The following is a 13320-nucleotide window of genomic DNA, read 5'->3' on the forward strand; positions in this document are numbered from 1 at the left end:
TTTTATGATGTAGGTTTGCAGCTCTCAGATGTGATACTGGAGTCTGCAGTGATTTAGTCTGGTCTGAATGGTGCAGCAGGAACAGACAGCTGTTGTGCCTCTGAAGCTGGAGCTGGGACCATGCCACTCTGTTCCTAAACAGGGCTCTTCTCATGGTGGCATGTTTCATGAAATATCCCACTGGAGTTAGCATTCAGGAACAAAAGTGCTCTTTCGGACTCCATATGTATGTGTCACACAGAGGAGCTGTTGTGTTGGAAGCGAGTTTGTATGATTTGGTCCATTAGGAATGGTTGACAGAGGCTTACATGCCTCCCAGGCATCTGCATAACCATCCCAGGCATTCACTATCACTTGCTTTAACTAATGACAGGCGACTGGGCAAGACAAGACATCTTTACTGGGATATTTGACAAGGTCATAATCTCTGTCCTCTCAAAAGAAGATCCACAAATACAGGCTCCTTTGTGTGCTTCTGTCAAGCTGAATTGAGAGTGGAGATTTCACTTCCCCAGCCGTTGACCTCAGCCTCTTGTTTTCTTTTCCCCTGGCCACCGTTGAGACCATCCTGTCCCAGTCTGTTCGGCCAGACAGAGACAGACCCAGTCCTGATTGTTGTTGTGATGTTGTTGCAGTGGGGTGCTGTTTCAAAGTCCACTTCAAACCGAACCCCGAACAACCAAGTTCTCCAAAGAGCAGACGGAGGGGAATGTCCAAGCCAAGGCAGATCTTCTGCCCCTCGCAGCGCCTCAGTGGGAACAAGGGCAAGAACCAAGAAGACGGTAGGTTTCTCTAACCATAACAGCTTCCTGCAGGCTTCCAGCACTTTATCTTAATCAATAAGAAATCATACAAGTAGTGTGTAGTACAATATATGTAAACTTTCTCCATACAGTACTGTGGTTCACTTCTCATCTTTACGCCTGTGAGCTGTTAAATTCCATCGAGTCCACAACTGGTTGCACATGTTTTCTTTTTTCAGCTTAAATCTGGCTTTAGTATTTTTGGGTGACTGCCATGATCTGTTTACTTCCTGCATTGCACAAAGTATTTCTCCCTGCTAATTCTGTTGTTGGGAATTTTTCATCCTAAATTAGCATTTCATGTATATAAAGTGTTCATCGCTGGATTACTTTGATCTGAAATTAATCAAACAAAATTTTATTAGAGATTTTAGTCCTTTGTCGTAGAACTTTGCTTTACATCCTTGTTTTAGCCACATGATTTATGTTCCTGAAAATATGCTGTACAGTACATCATCATCCAGATCCAGACAAAATGTTCAAGTCCTTTATACACCTATTTATTTATTTATTTATTTAACACTGATTTATTCAGGGTAGTTTCACTGAGGGGCAAACTGTCTTTCACAGAAATGCCCTGATCGTATTCACACAGTTACACACATTCACACTTACCAGCTGGAGTTAAAGGCACCACTGTGATTTGCGTTGATGAGAGATTGGCAAGAAAAAACAGAATGAAGGATGATTCATCCTCTTCCAAATATTTTCATAAGCATTCTTATCAGTTTCTTCATGAGTAAAGTTACACTCTGTGAAACCTACATTTCACAATCACATATTTGACCCTTGTGGCACAATCACTGTGTTGACAGAAGGGAGTGGGGGTGGGGGATGGAGGGGGGTAAATCACGTTGCAGAAGTAGATTTCTTTTTTAAGATAAATTCATCACCATTCAGCTGAAATTCTGACAGTCTCGCCGCTGCAGCTGCTCTTCCCCCGCTGCATCTGTAAATATTTGAGGTTTGCATTGGGAATAAGGTCAGCTTAGGCATTCATAAACAAGCATCACTCACTTCGCCTGGACCAAGTATATAAATGTCACTATTCAACAGCACTAAAAGAAACAGACAACTGGGAGATTTGCAGAATGCGAGGCGGCTTTAAATTCAAAGCCTTTCAGCTTGTGCTTTGTGCTCTCTTCATGGCTCCGCTGCAGCGTGATGGCAAACAACCTGCTTATAAGAGAAACCTGCGAGCGGCCAAGCTAATGCTCACAGTATATTTCCTTATATCATTTAATGGTATCTTGCCTTCTTGTTACTTTGTGATATAAGTTCAATGGTGTATTAAGCCTTTGTTTTATTTAGCTGGAAAGATTGGGGCGAGACAGAGTTGAGCATAATTAGATCAGAGATTCAAAGAAGAGATTGTTTTGTCTGAAGGCACCGGGTACTTCAGATGAGATGAAGTTTGGTTCTCAGAGTAGATGCCACCTGTCTCTTTTGTAGAAGTCATAACTACCTCTTGAAATGACAGCAGCACAGGTTAAAACTCGGCTTGAGGACAGCTGGGAATGTTGACAGATGCTAAAGACGAGAGTATTTTGGCTGCAGTGTAACCTTGAGTTTAATGAGATCACATGTTACTCAGTTGCTGTTTCATGATTTTCCAAATGATAATTATTTTCCAGTTATTTTTAAAATAATGACTTTCATGTATATCGCAGTGCTTATGTATATTTTCTTGCAAGCTTAAGGCATAGCATAGCATAAGGACTGGAAACAGGGGGGAACTGTTAGCCTGGTTCTCTCCAGTATTAATAAAATTCCCTGCACCATGAACTTCATCTCTCCAGCAGCTTGCAAATAAGTGTATTACACAAAAAATGTCCTATTCCTTTAAGTATGTGCGCTGGTTTAAGTCGTGACCCTGCAGAGTTTCCGAAAACAGATGAAACGACATGTCAGCTGTATTGCACATGTAGAGAGTTTTTTTTTTTTTTTTTTTCTCCTCTGTACCCTCTAACTCTTACATAAGAGCTCTGGAGTCCCTATGAAACTTCTGACAGCAGGGAGCGAGAATGCGATACAGATTGAATCACAGTCTCAGAGTCTAAGAATAAACCGGCCCAACGTGTGAGCTAGTGCACCCTGTTTGAATAGGCAGTTACAGCTTGACTGGGAGATGTTTTATGGAAGTATCTGGTAGAAGTTTTTGGCACCTGCCCGAAAAAACTTTGGACTCCCTCCCGCCTCTGTACGAGCTCTAACAACTGGAATGTGCCTCATATCTCCCTCAATCTGCTGCACATCATGCAGGCAGAGCTAATCTTAACTGGAATGTGATTTTCTCTTGTTTTTGTTTATTTCTTATATCATCACTTTCACAGTGAGTGAAAAAAAAAAATGGTATGCACGTTTTGTCAACAGACAGGAACCGTCCTGAAACGTTCCAATAGCGAATAGGTAAAATTAAGAATTTCCCAGTTTCGGTTTAGTTTAGTAAAAGTATTATATTGTACACAATAGAAGTGCTTTTTCTGACTCCTCTGAGAATGATATCACTCTCGAACTGACCGACAAGTCTGTTAATACATCAAATGCTGCTTTTCTTTTCTTTTCTTTTCTATCATTGTACATAAAATGTCTTTGAGTTTTAAACAGTTGCTCAGACTGTGAAAGCATAATCTCAGGCTCTGTGTGTGTATTATATGAATTAGTTGTGTTGACCTTGTCCAGCAGTCTTGTTGAGGTCAGCTGTTCACGTTGTTCTATTATTGCTGGATAGAGACATATTTGGGTTGAGGACTGCTACTTTTAATTGGTGTTGACAGAGACGGGCAGAACAGAGGACACCCCGCTCTGTCATTTGGACTGACCGGTCGTGTAACTGCCCTGTTGACTCTTAGGCAGGGCGTCATTTGTGCTGAGACAGTAGCCATCATTCACACACACAGACCTGTCACTCCATATAAACATCCTTGTTGGTGTAAGCAAGGGGAAGTTGTCCCTCTGACAACAGCCCTGAATGGGACGCTGTGCTGTTCCTCCGTGGAGGATGTCACTTTTCCTGACCTGCAACCTTGGACATGTGTCTACCATCTGACTGCGATTGGACTGAACTAGGACAATGTGTGTTTAAAGTGGGTCAGGGCTTACCAGTATGAAATACTTTCTCTTGGCTGGCGAGAAAGAGAGAGAGAGAGAGAGAGAGAGAGGGAGAGGGATGTGTTTGAGTCTTTGAAGTCTTGTCAAATCGGCACATCTCCTCTGGGGCCCAGCATCTGGTTTTTGGAGTGCTAATTTTCACAAGTTTATTTCTGAAACTGGGTCTAAAGCTGCTCTTTGGAGACTAACTTATCAGATCCATCATATTTACAGACGAAAATCCTATCTCCCTCTCCTCAAAGACACGTAGTTTATGATTTTTAAAGGACAGAGATAATGACCCAAAGTGTTTCTGTACGTTAAACCCAGCCTTTGAACTCCACTACAGAGGTATTTAGATATGTGATGAAATTCTGCCAGACTGTGCCAAATCTCACAGTCAATAATGAGGAATACATCAATGGCAGCACCTCATAGTTTTCAGAGGCCCCACTGACCTCTACCGTGTTTAAACAGAGGTAAAAATACATATATACATGTGTATATATATATATATATATAAATATATAAGGGTATGAGTCATACTTTTATGACCTGCTTTTGTATTTTCCTCATTCCTCTGTTGTGTAAGAGTCAGAGAGTTGGGTTCGTGTACCCACAGCTAACCCCGGAGCCTAACGGACACCCCTGGTGGTTCAGGGCTGAAACCTGCCAGAAATTTCTTGGCTGCGACTTTCTCTCCGCTTTAAATCTTCATCTTGATTTGAATAAATCAAACAAGGACTGCCAGGTGCCTCCACTGTCCTCCATTCTCATTTGCCATGTGGCCAAGAAGTGCCAAGAAGCAAGTAACGAAGACGGATAGCGCGCAAACAAAACCACCTGTCTTATTTAATCCAACGAATCAGGTCTTTTTTGTTGTCACAGCGAAGTGGCAGCCATATAGGTCGCTCATCCGGCCAAGTGCTTCTTTACAAGCGCAAAGCGCAAAGCGTTTCCGCTTCCATGACAACACTGTGGGTCCGCGGCCTTCATGAAACATGCAGTACACAACTGACTTATTGTGTTGAGTCCAACTTAACAAGAAAAAACCTTTGCAAATATGTTGATAGAAGTTTGAATCAGCATCGTGTGGGCTGATTGCCAACTGACTGTCACGACGAAGGGTCAACAGTATCGCAAGCAGGCAGACTGGGAGTTTATGCAGCGTTTTGTCCCTGTCAGGGGGGGAAAAATGTGGAAACAGGGCAAGCAAACAAGAGTGTAAATCAGACCGGTGGGGCACACAGGGGAAATGGAGGAGAGAGCTGGGCAAGGGAAGAGAAAGGAAGCGATCCTGACTGGTCCAGATCAGGAAGACGCTTTCACTCCCCCACCCTCTGCATGTCATTTTATGATCATGGATTAAGATTAAAGAGATGTGCTTCCCGCAGTTTAAAGTAAATGTTCAGTTTCATTTTGCCGTAACAGGTAGTATGAATCACCTATTACCTTTTCCACATAACACAAAGATACACTGCTGTTCCGATACTAACACAGTATTCTCCGGGAACAGTGCACGGTTTTGTAAAATTTCCTTCAACCTTTGAGCTTCCATCTCCTGGTTCTTATTTAGTTCATTATCTGGGATATTATTGCTGCAGTGACAATAGATAAGTGGTAATAACAGGCTGACAAGCAGAGTTAACAAGTGCTAAATCATGCCACCATTACTGCTGCTTAGACTCTTTATTGACTTTCTCATTACAGCAGTGATTCCACTATTGAAGAATGCGCAGAGACATCCTCTATCCCTGAGTTTAGGGAACTGTGTGTGTGTCTCTTAATGGTTTCCACAGCCAAATAATGTGAATTGCTTTTCTGAGCTTTCAGCTACATTTAAGTAAAGCCAAATATCTCAATTTTTTTGTCGCCACTCACATTCCTCTCCTCAGTGGTTTCAGTTATCCTCAGCTCAAAATGACATCAAGGTAAACAGCGACTTACTGTGAGACAGTTACTGACATTTTGTTGTTTCTTTTGTCTTGTAGATGTTCAATAAGATGACTAACGCAGCAGGTGCAGGTAAGAATATATCATTATATATTACGTTCTTTGATGCAGTGTGGTGATATTGCTCTCAGAAGTTCACACTGTCATTTGAATGAGCTGGTTTTAATCTCTGGACCTAACCCTCCATCTTTGTGTAGATGTCACCCTCCACAAACAAGCAATTCAGGTAGAGAGGAGAATCTAAAATGTGTGTGTCTTTTTTGTCCGTCTTGAGCCTGTGATGGGCTGGCATCCTGCCCAGAGGGTTTTTATCTTCCTCTCTGCTCAGTGCATGCTGGGATTGCACCCATGGACCTTTAAAAAGATGGAGCAGGTATAGAAAATGAATGAGTAAATGTGGTAACATTAGTGACTAATTGGATATTAGAAAACTCAATCAATACGCATCTGTTTGGCAGAGACTTTTAAACCTCAGCATGCTTCGCCTGCATATTTATACTGCATTAAATTGAATGTAATGGTCATCGGCTCAGGAGATAGAGTGGGTCATTCTCTAATCAGAAGGTCAGTGGTTCGAGGCTCAAGTTTCGAGGTCCGGGCTCCTCCGGTCCACATGTCAAAGTGTCCTTGGGCAAAATACTGAACCCCAAAAATTGCCCCCAACGTACCATTGGCACATGAGCGTGTGTGATCGAGATGTGCTGTGTATATAGAAAGCACTGTTCGAATGGGTGAATGTTACTTGTAGCAAATATGTCATATATGTATCTTTGTGTGGCCATTAAGACTAGAAAAGCGCTATATAAATGCAGTCCATTCACCATTACATTTACTTTCACTGGAATTGAAAAGGTTTGTCCATTCAATCCAGACTTTGCACTGATTTCAGGTTGCAGAAGTTCCCTTCCCGTTTCTATCCATTTTAACTAAGACTATAAACACAGATGTATCTGGATAAGCACCAGATCTCCCTGTATATTATATAATTTCTTTTCACGGGGCAATTCAATGGCGTTTAGAAATGCTATAAGGAAAGGGAACCTAAAATTTAGATGCTGTTGCCTTGTGAAATTTTCTTTTCACATCCTGGGTCTAAGAATTCTTTGTGTTTTTGACAGAACTTTATATCTGGATCAGTTTCAGGGAGTCTTTTCAGCATCAGTGTGCGGTCAGTGCTGTACTGTAATTGAAGGAGCGCTGCTCTGCTGTCTGGCACATTATGAAAATCTCCATGCAAGCTGATCCTGTGCTGCGTCCTGTTTTGCACGGGGTGCATTACTCAGGCCTCAGACAATGTTAATAAGATGGACGGCCACAGGTGTCTGCGAGCTCCCGCCCTCCCTCCCAGCCGGTGTCTCGGGAATGTCCAAGCTCACAGTCTCTTATTTTAAAGGCCTTTCTACATATTGGTCACTTGGTGGTATGCAGTTAAAATTAGGCAGCGTGCCAGATCATTGTTTCTGTTTTGCTGAGGGGAAATGTTTCGCCTGGTGTTATGCGGCCCTTGGGGGGCAGCTGTGGGATTTGGTTAGATGCCATTTTAGGCTCAGGTTGCACTCTCACATGACCTCTGTTGTGTATGATGGTACTGCACAAGTGGACATTATAGGCTGGAAAAATTCCATGTCACTTTTATGCAGCAGTTAACTAATGTGTGGTCTGCTGTTGTGTATGGGGTATGCGCTGTCACTGATCACTGGTCATTCCGAACTGTAATTCTTGGAAACCTGAGTGTGAGACCACCGTGAATAACATCAACATATTTGTCAACACGGCTCTGAGAGTTTCTTCAAAGACATTTATCATTATATTTTTCCACCATATGATTTTCGTAGCAAACCGTGGATTTAGCCACATGCTTTCTGTTTTAGGTGGTTATCTTGACTTAAACGAACCAGACCAGAGGCAGTGTCACTGTCAACTTCATTTAACCATCAAAAAAAATGAAATCAACATATGGTTTCAATTGGAATCCAGTGATAGAATAACTTGTAGAGTGATGCTGTGAAAAGGACAAAGCTGGCACAGAGTCAGGCGCATTAGGTACAGCTGGGCTGAGGAGACCTCTTTTATGACACGGATACGAGACGGCCAGATGGTTCTCAGTATCGACCATAACAACACTGTCCACCTCATTAAAATGACATTGTCCAGGAGAGGAAAGCACATTCTTTGGGTCCAGATCCAGAATAGCAAAGCAGCAGTGAGAAAACCGTTGGTATTATGTTATGTGCCTCTTTTTTCTTTTCTTTTCTTTTTTTTTTTTTTTTTTTGCTCTCATATGCTTCTGCTTCTCATACCACACCACACAGCTGCCAGTAAATGAAACGTTCTGGGTAACGATAGAAAGATGAAAGACCTTGTGTGGGAACTACATCCATTTAAAATCTTGTATATTCATAAAACCATGAATGTGTTTTTTTACAGTCTTCCAATTGAACTTTTAGGGACAATTTTGCAGTGTTTGCATGATTGCAGTGTCATTTACTGCAATCATGTACAATTTCGCATGCACATTGCACGCTTGTTAATGCATGGTCGGCTTATTGTGTAGTTTATCAAACATTACCACACCATATAACACTTGAATCCTAAGAGCTGGATGAATGTTGGTTGTTCAGTCACAAAGGTGGCCACTGAGTCATTTAAATCATTTAAGGAGCAGTGCAGCCTGCAGGAGCCGCTAGTGGTTTTGTTTTGTTTTTTTTGTTTTTTTTAAACTCTCATTCCTTTACATTTCACTCATCACTGCAGTGCTTTTAACAGCCTTGGATTCTGTTGAACAATGGCCCACTTGTTTGTCTTATAGTCAACGCTGATAATAAGCACTGCACCATTTTAGAAATGAGATAGTGAGCAGAGATTTCAAAAATAGTTTAGGGGATTTCAAAATTCTTCTCACTTGTTTTTATTTATTTAAGCAGTGGAAAAAAACAGGAGACCTTTTAGCCCTCTTGACTTGTTGTTTTGTTTTTCCTTTGGCTCCATCCTTAAACCACATATGGATATGCTCAGAGAAGATTTGGTCTATGGAGGGGAAAAAAAACTTAATCCTCCCTCTCAAATGTTTATTTTCTGAAGGCATTACTCAACATTTACAGAGCATTTTTCAAGTCTTGAGTGGCTGCCGGGCCAAAAGTGTCTTATTCCCTCTCACACAGTGTAATTTGTATGGAAATCTATTCCCTACAGTCTCTTTAATTGCTGTGCGGAAATTAATGGCTTCCTCTGGTGAGAAGAAGCAGCTACGTTCGTCCTCAAAACCCTGCTGTCTTAACTGACGCTAATCACAGAATCAATGAATCTGAAGTGACATTGTGATGCTGAAAGCTGCATCTCCCGCCAGGTTCCTGTCACAGATACAGAGGAGATGAGGAGGATGAAGCTGCATTTTGCATTTATTGTCGGGCCTCAAAAATGAATTTAGTAGTGCAGACATGAGATTTTGTAATGGATGTGTTTATGATTTCGTGCCAAGATAATATATAGTTTGTAAATGTATTTGTGTTTATTAGAAAGAGGGTAGAAGGAGTGATGAAGTCCAAGGAGAAGCAGTTACTCTAAATAAATGCTCATGTGCTTTTGTTATGATAAACATCACCTTCCCAAATGCCAGACTGGAGGAAAATGACACAAGTGAGGCTTAAACAGTGCTCTCTGGCCCTGAGCTGTCAGGCCAAGGCTTCCCACTCAGCCCCTGCGGTTTCAAACAGACTGTGTGCATTTACACAGATCCTCTGTCTGAATAAATATGCTAATCTACTTTCAGTGAGGAAATCTCCTGCCACTGATTAGAAGAAAAACAAAGATGAAACTTTGTGTATCCCCAGGAGGCTTCTTTCTATTTGTAAGGAAAGTGAAGTAAAGCCTTCTCTCACTCACACTTTGGCATGGATGACTCCCATTAAAATGCTGAAGAAAAAGGAGGAAAAAAGGGAAGTTTTTAAGTGTTTTATCGATTTTTTTTTTCCCTTCACAGTCGGTGTCAAATTGATTGCCAGATGCTGTCTTGTTTCTTTTATTGATTCTGATTCCAGGATCATTTAAATCAAGCTTCAGACTGTTTTGGCATTGAGATAAGTGTCTCTGGCATGTGTGGCAGACTGTGGAAGTGAGATGAACTAAATATTGAATGTGTGGGGTGTAAAGCAAGAAGAATGTGTCAATCTAAGACCACTTGGCAGAAAATGAAAAAAGAAAACGGTATTGGTGAGATTTATATCTTTTTTTTTGTTTTGGCAACACCTCTGCTGATGAGCTGTACGACCTGAGGTGCTTTGGCACCGGATGTACTGTGTGCATCACAGGTCAACTGTCAACAGTGCTGTGACGTACTTTCCCTTGAATTACCTGTTGATTAAGTTAGATTTGGAGATGCTGCATTTCTTCATACGTCTATCCACGGTGGGTTTTTTCTTCCAGTACCTCAAGACATGTCACATCTTGAGGATTATTCCTGGGAACACCTGCCTGATATCAGCTCCCTGGACAGTTTCACTTTATACAGAGAAAACATAATACAGGCCTCGATGAGATGGATTAATCGCGCTGTAGAGTTAGAGCCATTCACCAGGATTTTACTCGTGACTCCCACAGTATGAGACTGGCCAATATGATCATCCATCTCCCTGTGAAATGACTCCTCTGTGGGGCCCCTATAAGTATACACTGCTATATAAATCAGTGCAGCAACAGATGAAGCACCAGAAGGTATTATATAATGTCGATGACTACTAATGCATTACAGCAGGGTTATCTTTTCTGTTTTTGACTCCCGCATGTTCCTCAGCTGTTCTCAGAGCCCAGGCCTCCATGCAGTCTCACCCTGGGTCACTGCCTGGTGCTGAGGGCTGACTGTGACCCCGGACAGCTGCAATCTCTCTGGAGGCCTGTTAGGGACCCTAATATACACATCACGAGAGCTTTTTAGCAACGAAGGAGGACATATGAAATAGCCAGTCACCTATGTTGTTGATATCAGAACATGCTGAACGTGAGAAGGGGGCTAGAAGGGTGAATATTGAAATCAGATGTAGCCTTGGATGTTTTGAGCTCCAAGCAGGATTATTAACTTTGTTGTTATTCGCTGGTTTCTGTTGGGTTCTGACCTCACTGCTGTTGCTGCGGCTTTTATTAGGAAATCTTTTTGTTGTGACAGAAAAGGTCCAAACTTAGCTAAGTGTCACATAGTTCCCAAGCGGAGGCCATGGGGTTTTAAAGGAATAGATCATTTTAGAAGGATTGTATTGTTTTTTTTCCTATTTGTCCAGAATTACACAATTACACTTGTAGATGGCTTTGTACTGTATGTCGTTGCTGTGTGCTGTTAGAAGATACATTAAATGGTGAGTGTAGCTGAGTCTTTGGAAGTCTATTAGTCCAGTAGTACACCCAAAATCCAAAACAAGTACACATATGATCAAAATCATGTAGACATCCATTTTTTCTTGAACATCTCCAAAACCATGGGCCGCAGGGATTTGCAGTCACAACAACATTAGTGAGGTCCGGCATCGATGCAGGGCGATGAGGACCGACTCACAGTCAGAGGTCCAGTTCATCCCAAACGTGCTGGATGCTGCTGAAGACGGGGCTCCACACAGGCCAGTCAAGTTCTTCCATACCAAACTGGGAGCAGCATTTCTTTACGGACCATGACTTTTGTTGACAGGGTGCTTTCATTTTAAAACAGTAAAGGGCCTTTTATAAACTATTTCCACAATATAGTCTAAAATATCATTGACTGCCGTGACCTTAAGACTTTTAATAATTAGTAGTCCACAAACTTTTGTCATATAATGTACAACTTAATCATATGAAACTAATATTTCTGCTACTGCGGCTCTTTGTAACTGTATACTGGAGTATAAAACTTACTGTATGACACGAATGAGACTAGACTTTTCAATTATACAAATTACACCTTGTTATCCATTTAGGCCAGCTGTCCCTCTCTGGAAGTCTACTGGTATATTTTCATACAATTTAGCATAGCTGCTACTAGATTTAACAGATATCCTGCAACTGAGGATGTGTTGCTCCTCCAGTTTACATGCAAGTAGATAAATAAGACATTAACATTGCTGCAAAGCTCTTTGGTTAACAGGGAAGAAAATCTTAAATGTCACAAGAACCAATGTTTCTCTTAAGCCCTAGGAAACAAGTGCACTGACGGGGCAGAGACACTCTTCTACTGTGTAAAGCGAATAGGACAAGAAGACGATTACAAGTCTTTTCAAACTTATAAAGGAGACCTGTCAAAGAGTCTGTCCTTCCTTCTTTATTGCCCGAAGGACATGTGTGCTGCATTAGATGTTGCATTGGTATTGAAAAGAAAAGGCAACGTAGCACCTCTTTTTTTTTTTTTTCGCCCCCATGTTTGAATATGGTCGAGCATTTTCGTCAGCTCTTTGACTATATAAAGATGGATGTGGACATTGTGAAACATGTTGATTTTAAAGGCTGCCTATAGCTGCAGGAAAATCCATTTTCATGAGATTGTGCCGTTATTTTCGCTCCCCATCTACTCGCTGCCTAACAGGTGCCAGATCAGTGACATCATGCGCTAAATTTATAAGCAAGTCGTCATTTGTAGATCCAGCTCAGACTATAAAGGGTGCTGCTGGCATGACGAGTGCATGAAAAATTCCACACATGGAAAGATGGAAAATGACTTGTGGTTTCCTGAGTGCAGAGGCCAACCCGGCTGTTTGACAAGGAAAGAGAGGGGAAAAAAAGAAGCCTGGTAGTATTTCTAGACTTTTCTTTGTGTATACAGTAATTTGTCAAGGTTGTGAAAACATTAGAGAAACTATTTGGTTAACCCACTCTGAAATCTTTTAACGTTTTTATTGCAGTTTCAACATTTTCATTACAATTATTATAGCCATCACACATAAAATAGCACATAATATCATTTAATAATGCCTTCAAGGCCCTTACACTGAATGAGCTCATCATGTTGAACGATTCCCGTCATGTTTGAACATAATTTATTGCCAAGTATAAATCATCTGGTTTGATCCTGTCATTGTGCGCAGTGTGTGTTCATACAGAAAATCTATTAGCTGCCAGTTTTATGCTCTATGTTCTGTGAGAGGAAACAGATTTACTGTTCTGATTCCCAATTATACCCACGCTGCCAATTAGACAAGAGGTAGTCAATAAACCCTTTGGGGAACAACTTCCTCAAAACAACCAAGGTGAGAGTGTGTTCTGTGTGTGTGTTGGCATGTGTGTGTCTTGAGGAATTCAGGCCTGGGTTTTGTAAACTAAGTGGAAGGAGACGTGGGCAGCCGTGTCAGGATGCAGGCCAGTCACAAGGGGACAAGCACTCTGTGTGTGTGTGTGAGTGCGCGTGTGTGAAGCAACACAAAAGCTAACAGGTTGGTCCAGCACTCAGCTGCCAACTGAAGAAGAAGGCAGTAACAAGATTTAGGAAGTAATGAGACAGGAAGGGCCACACTGCTGCAGG

At 41.6% G+C, this 13320-nt stretch overlaps 1 protein-coding gene across 2 annotated transcripts in view; it reads left to right on the plus strand.

Annotated features, from left to right (window-relative positions):
- Nucleotides 1-13320, plus strand: part of stard13b (StAR-related lipid transfer (START) domain containing 13b) — a 68635-nt gene that overhangs the window by 17711 nt on the left and 37604 nt on the right. For both annotated transcript variants that reach the window (XM_056373944.1, XM_056373945.1), the window contains exons 4-5: nt 636-782; nt 5885-5918. In XM_056373944.1, the coding sequence (XP_056229919.1) occupies nt 636-782; nt 5885-5918 (181 nt within the window). The remainder of the gene's footprint in view (nt 1-635; nt 783-5884; nt 5919-13320) is intronic.

Source organism: Seriola aureovittata, chromosome 4 (genome assembly GCF_021018895.1).
Source record: "Seriola aureovittata isolate HTS-2021-v1 ecotype China chromosome 4, ASM2101889v1, whole genome shotgun sequence".
NCBI classification, from domain to species: Eukaryota; Metazoa; Chordata; class Actinopteri; order Carangiformes; family Carangidae; genus Seriola; species Seriola aureovittata.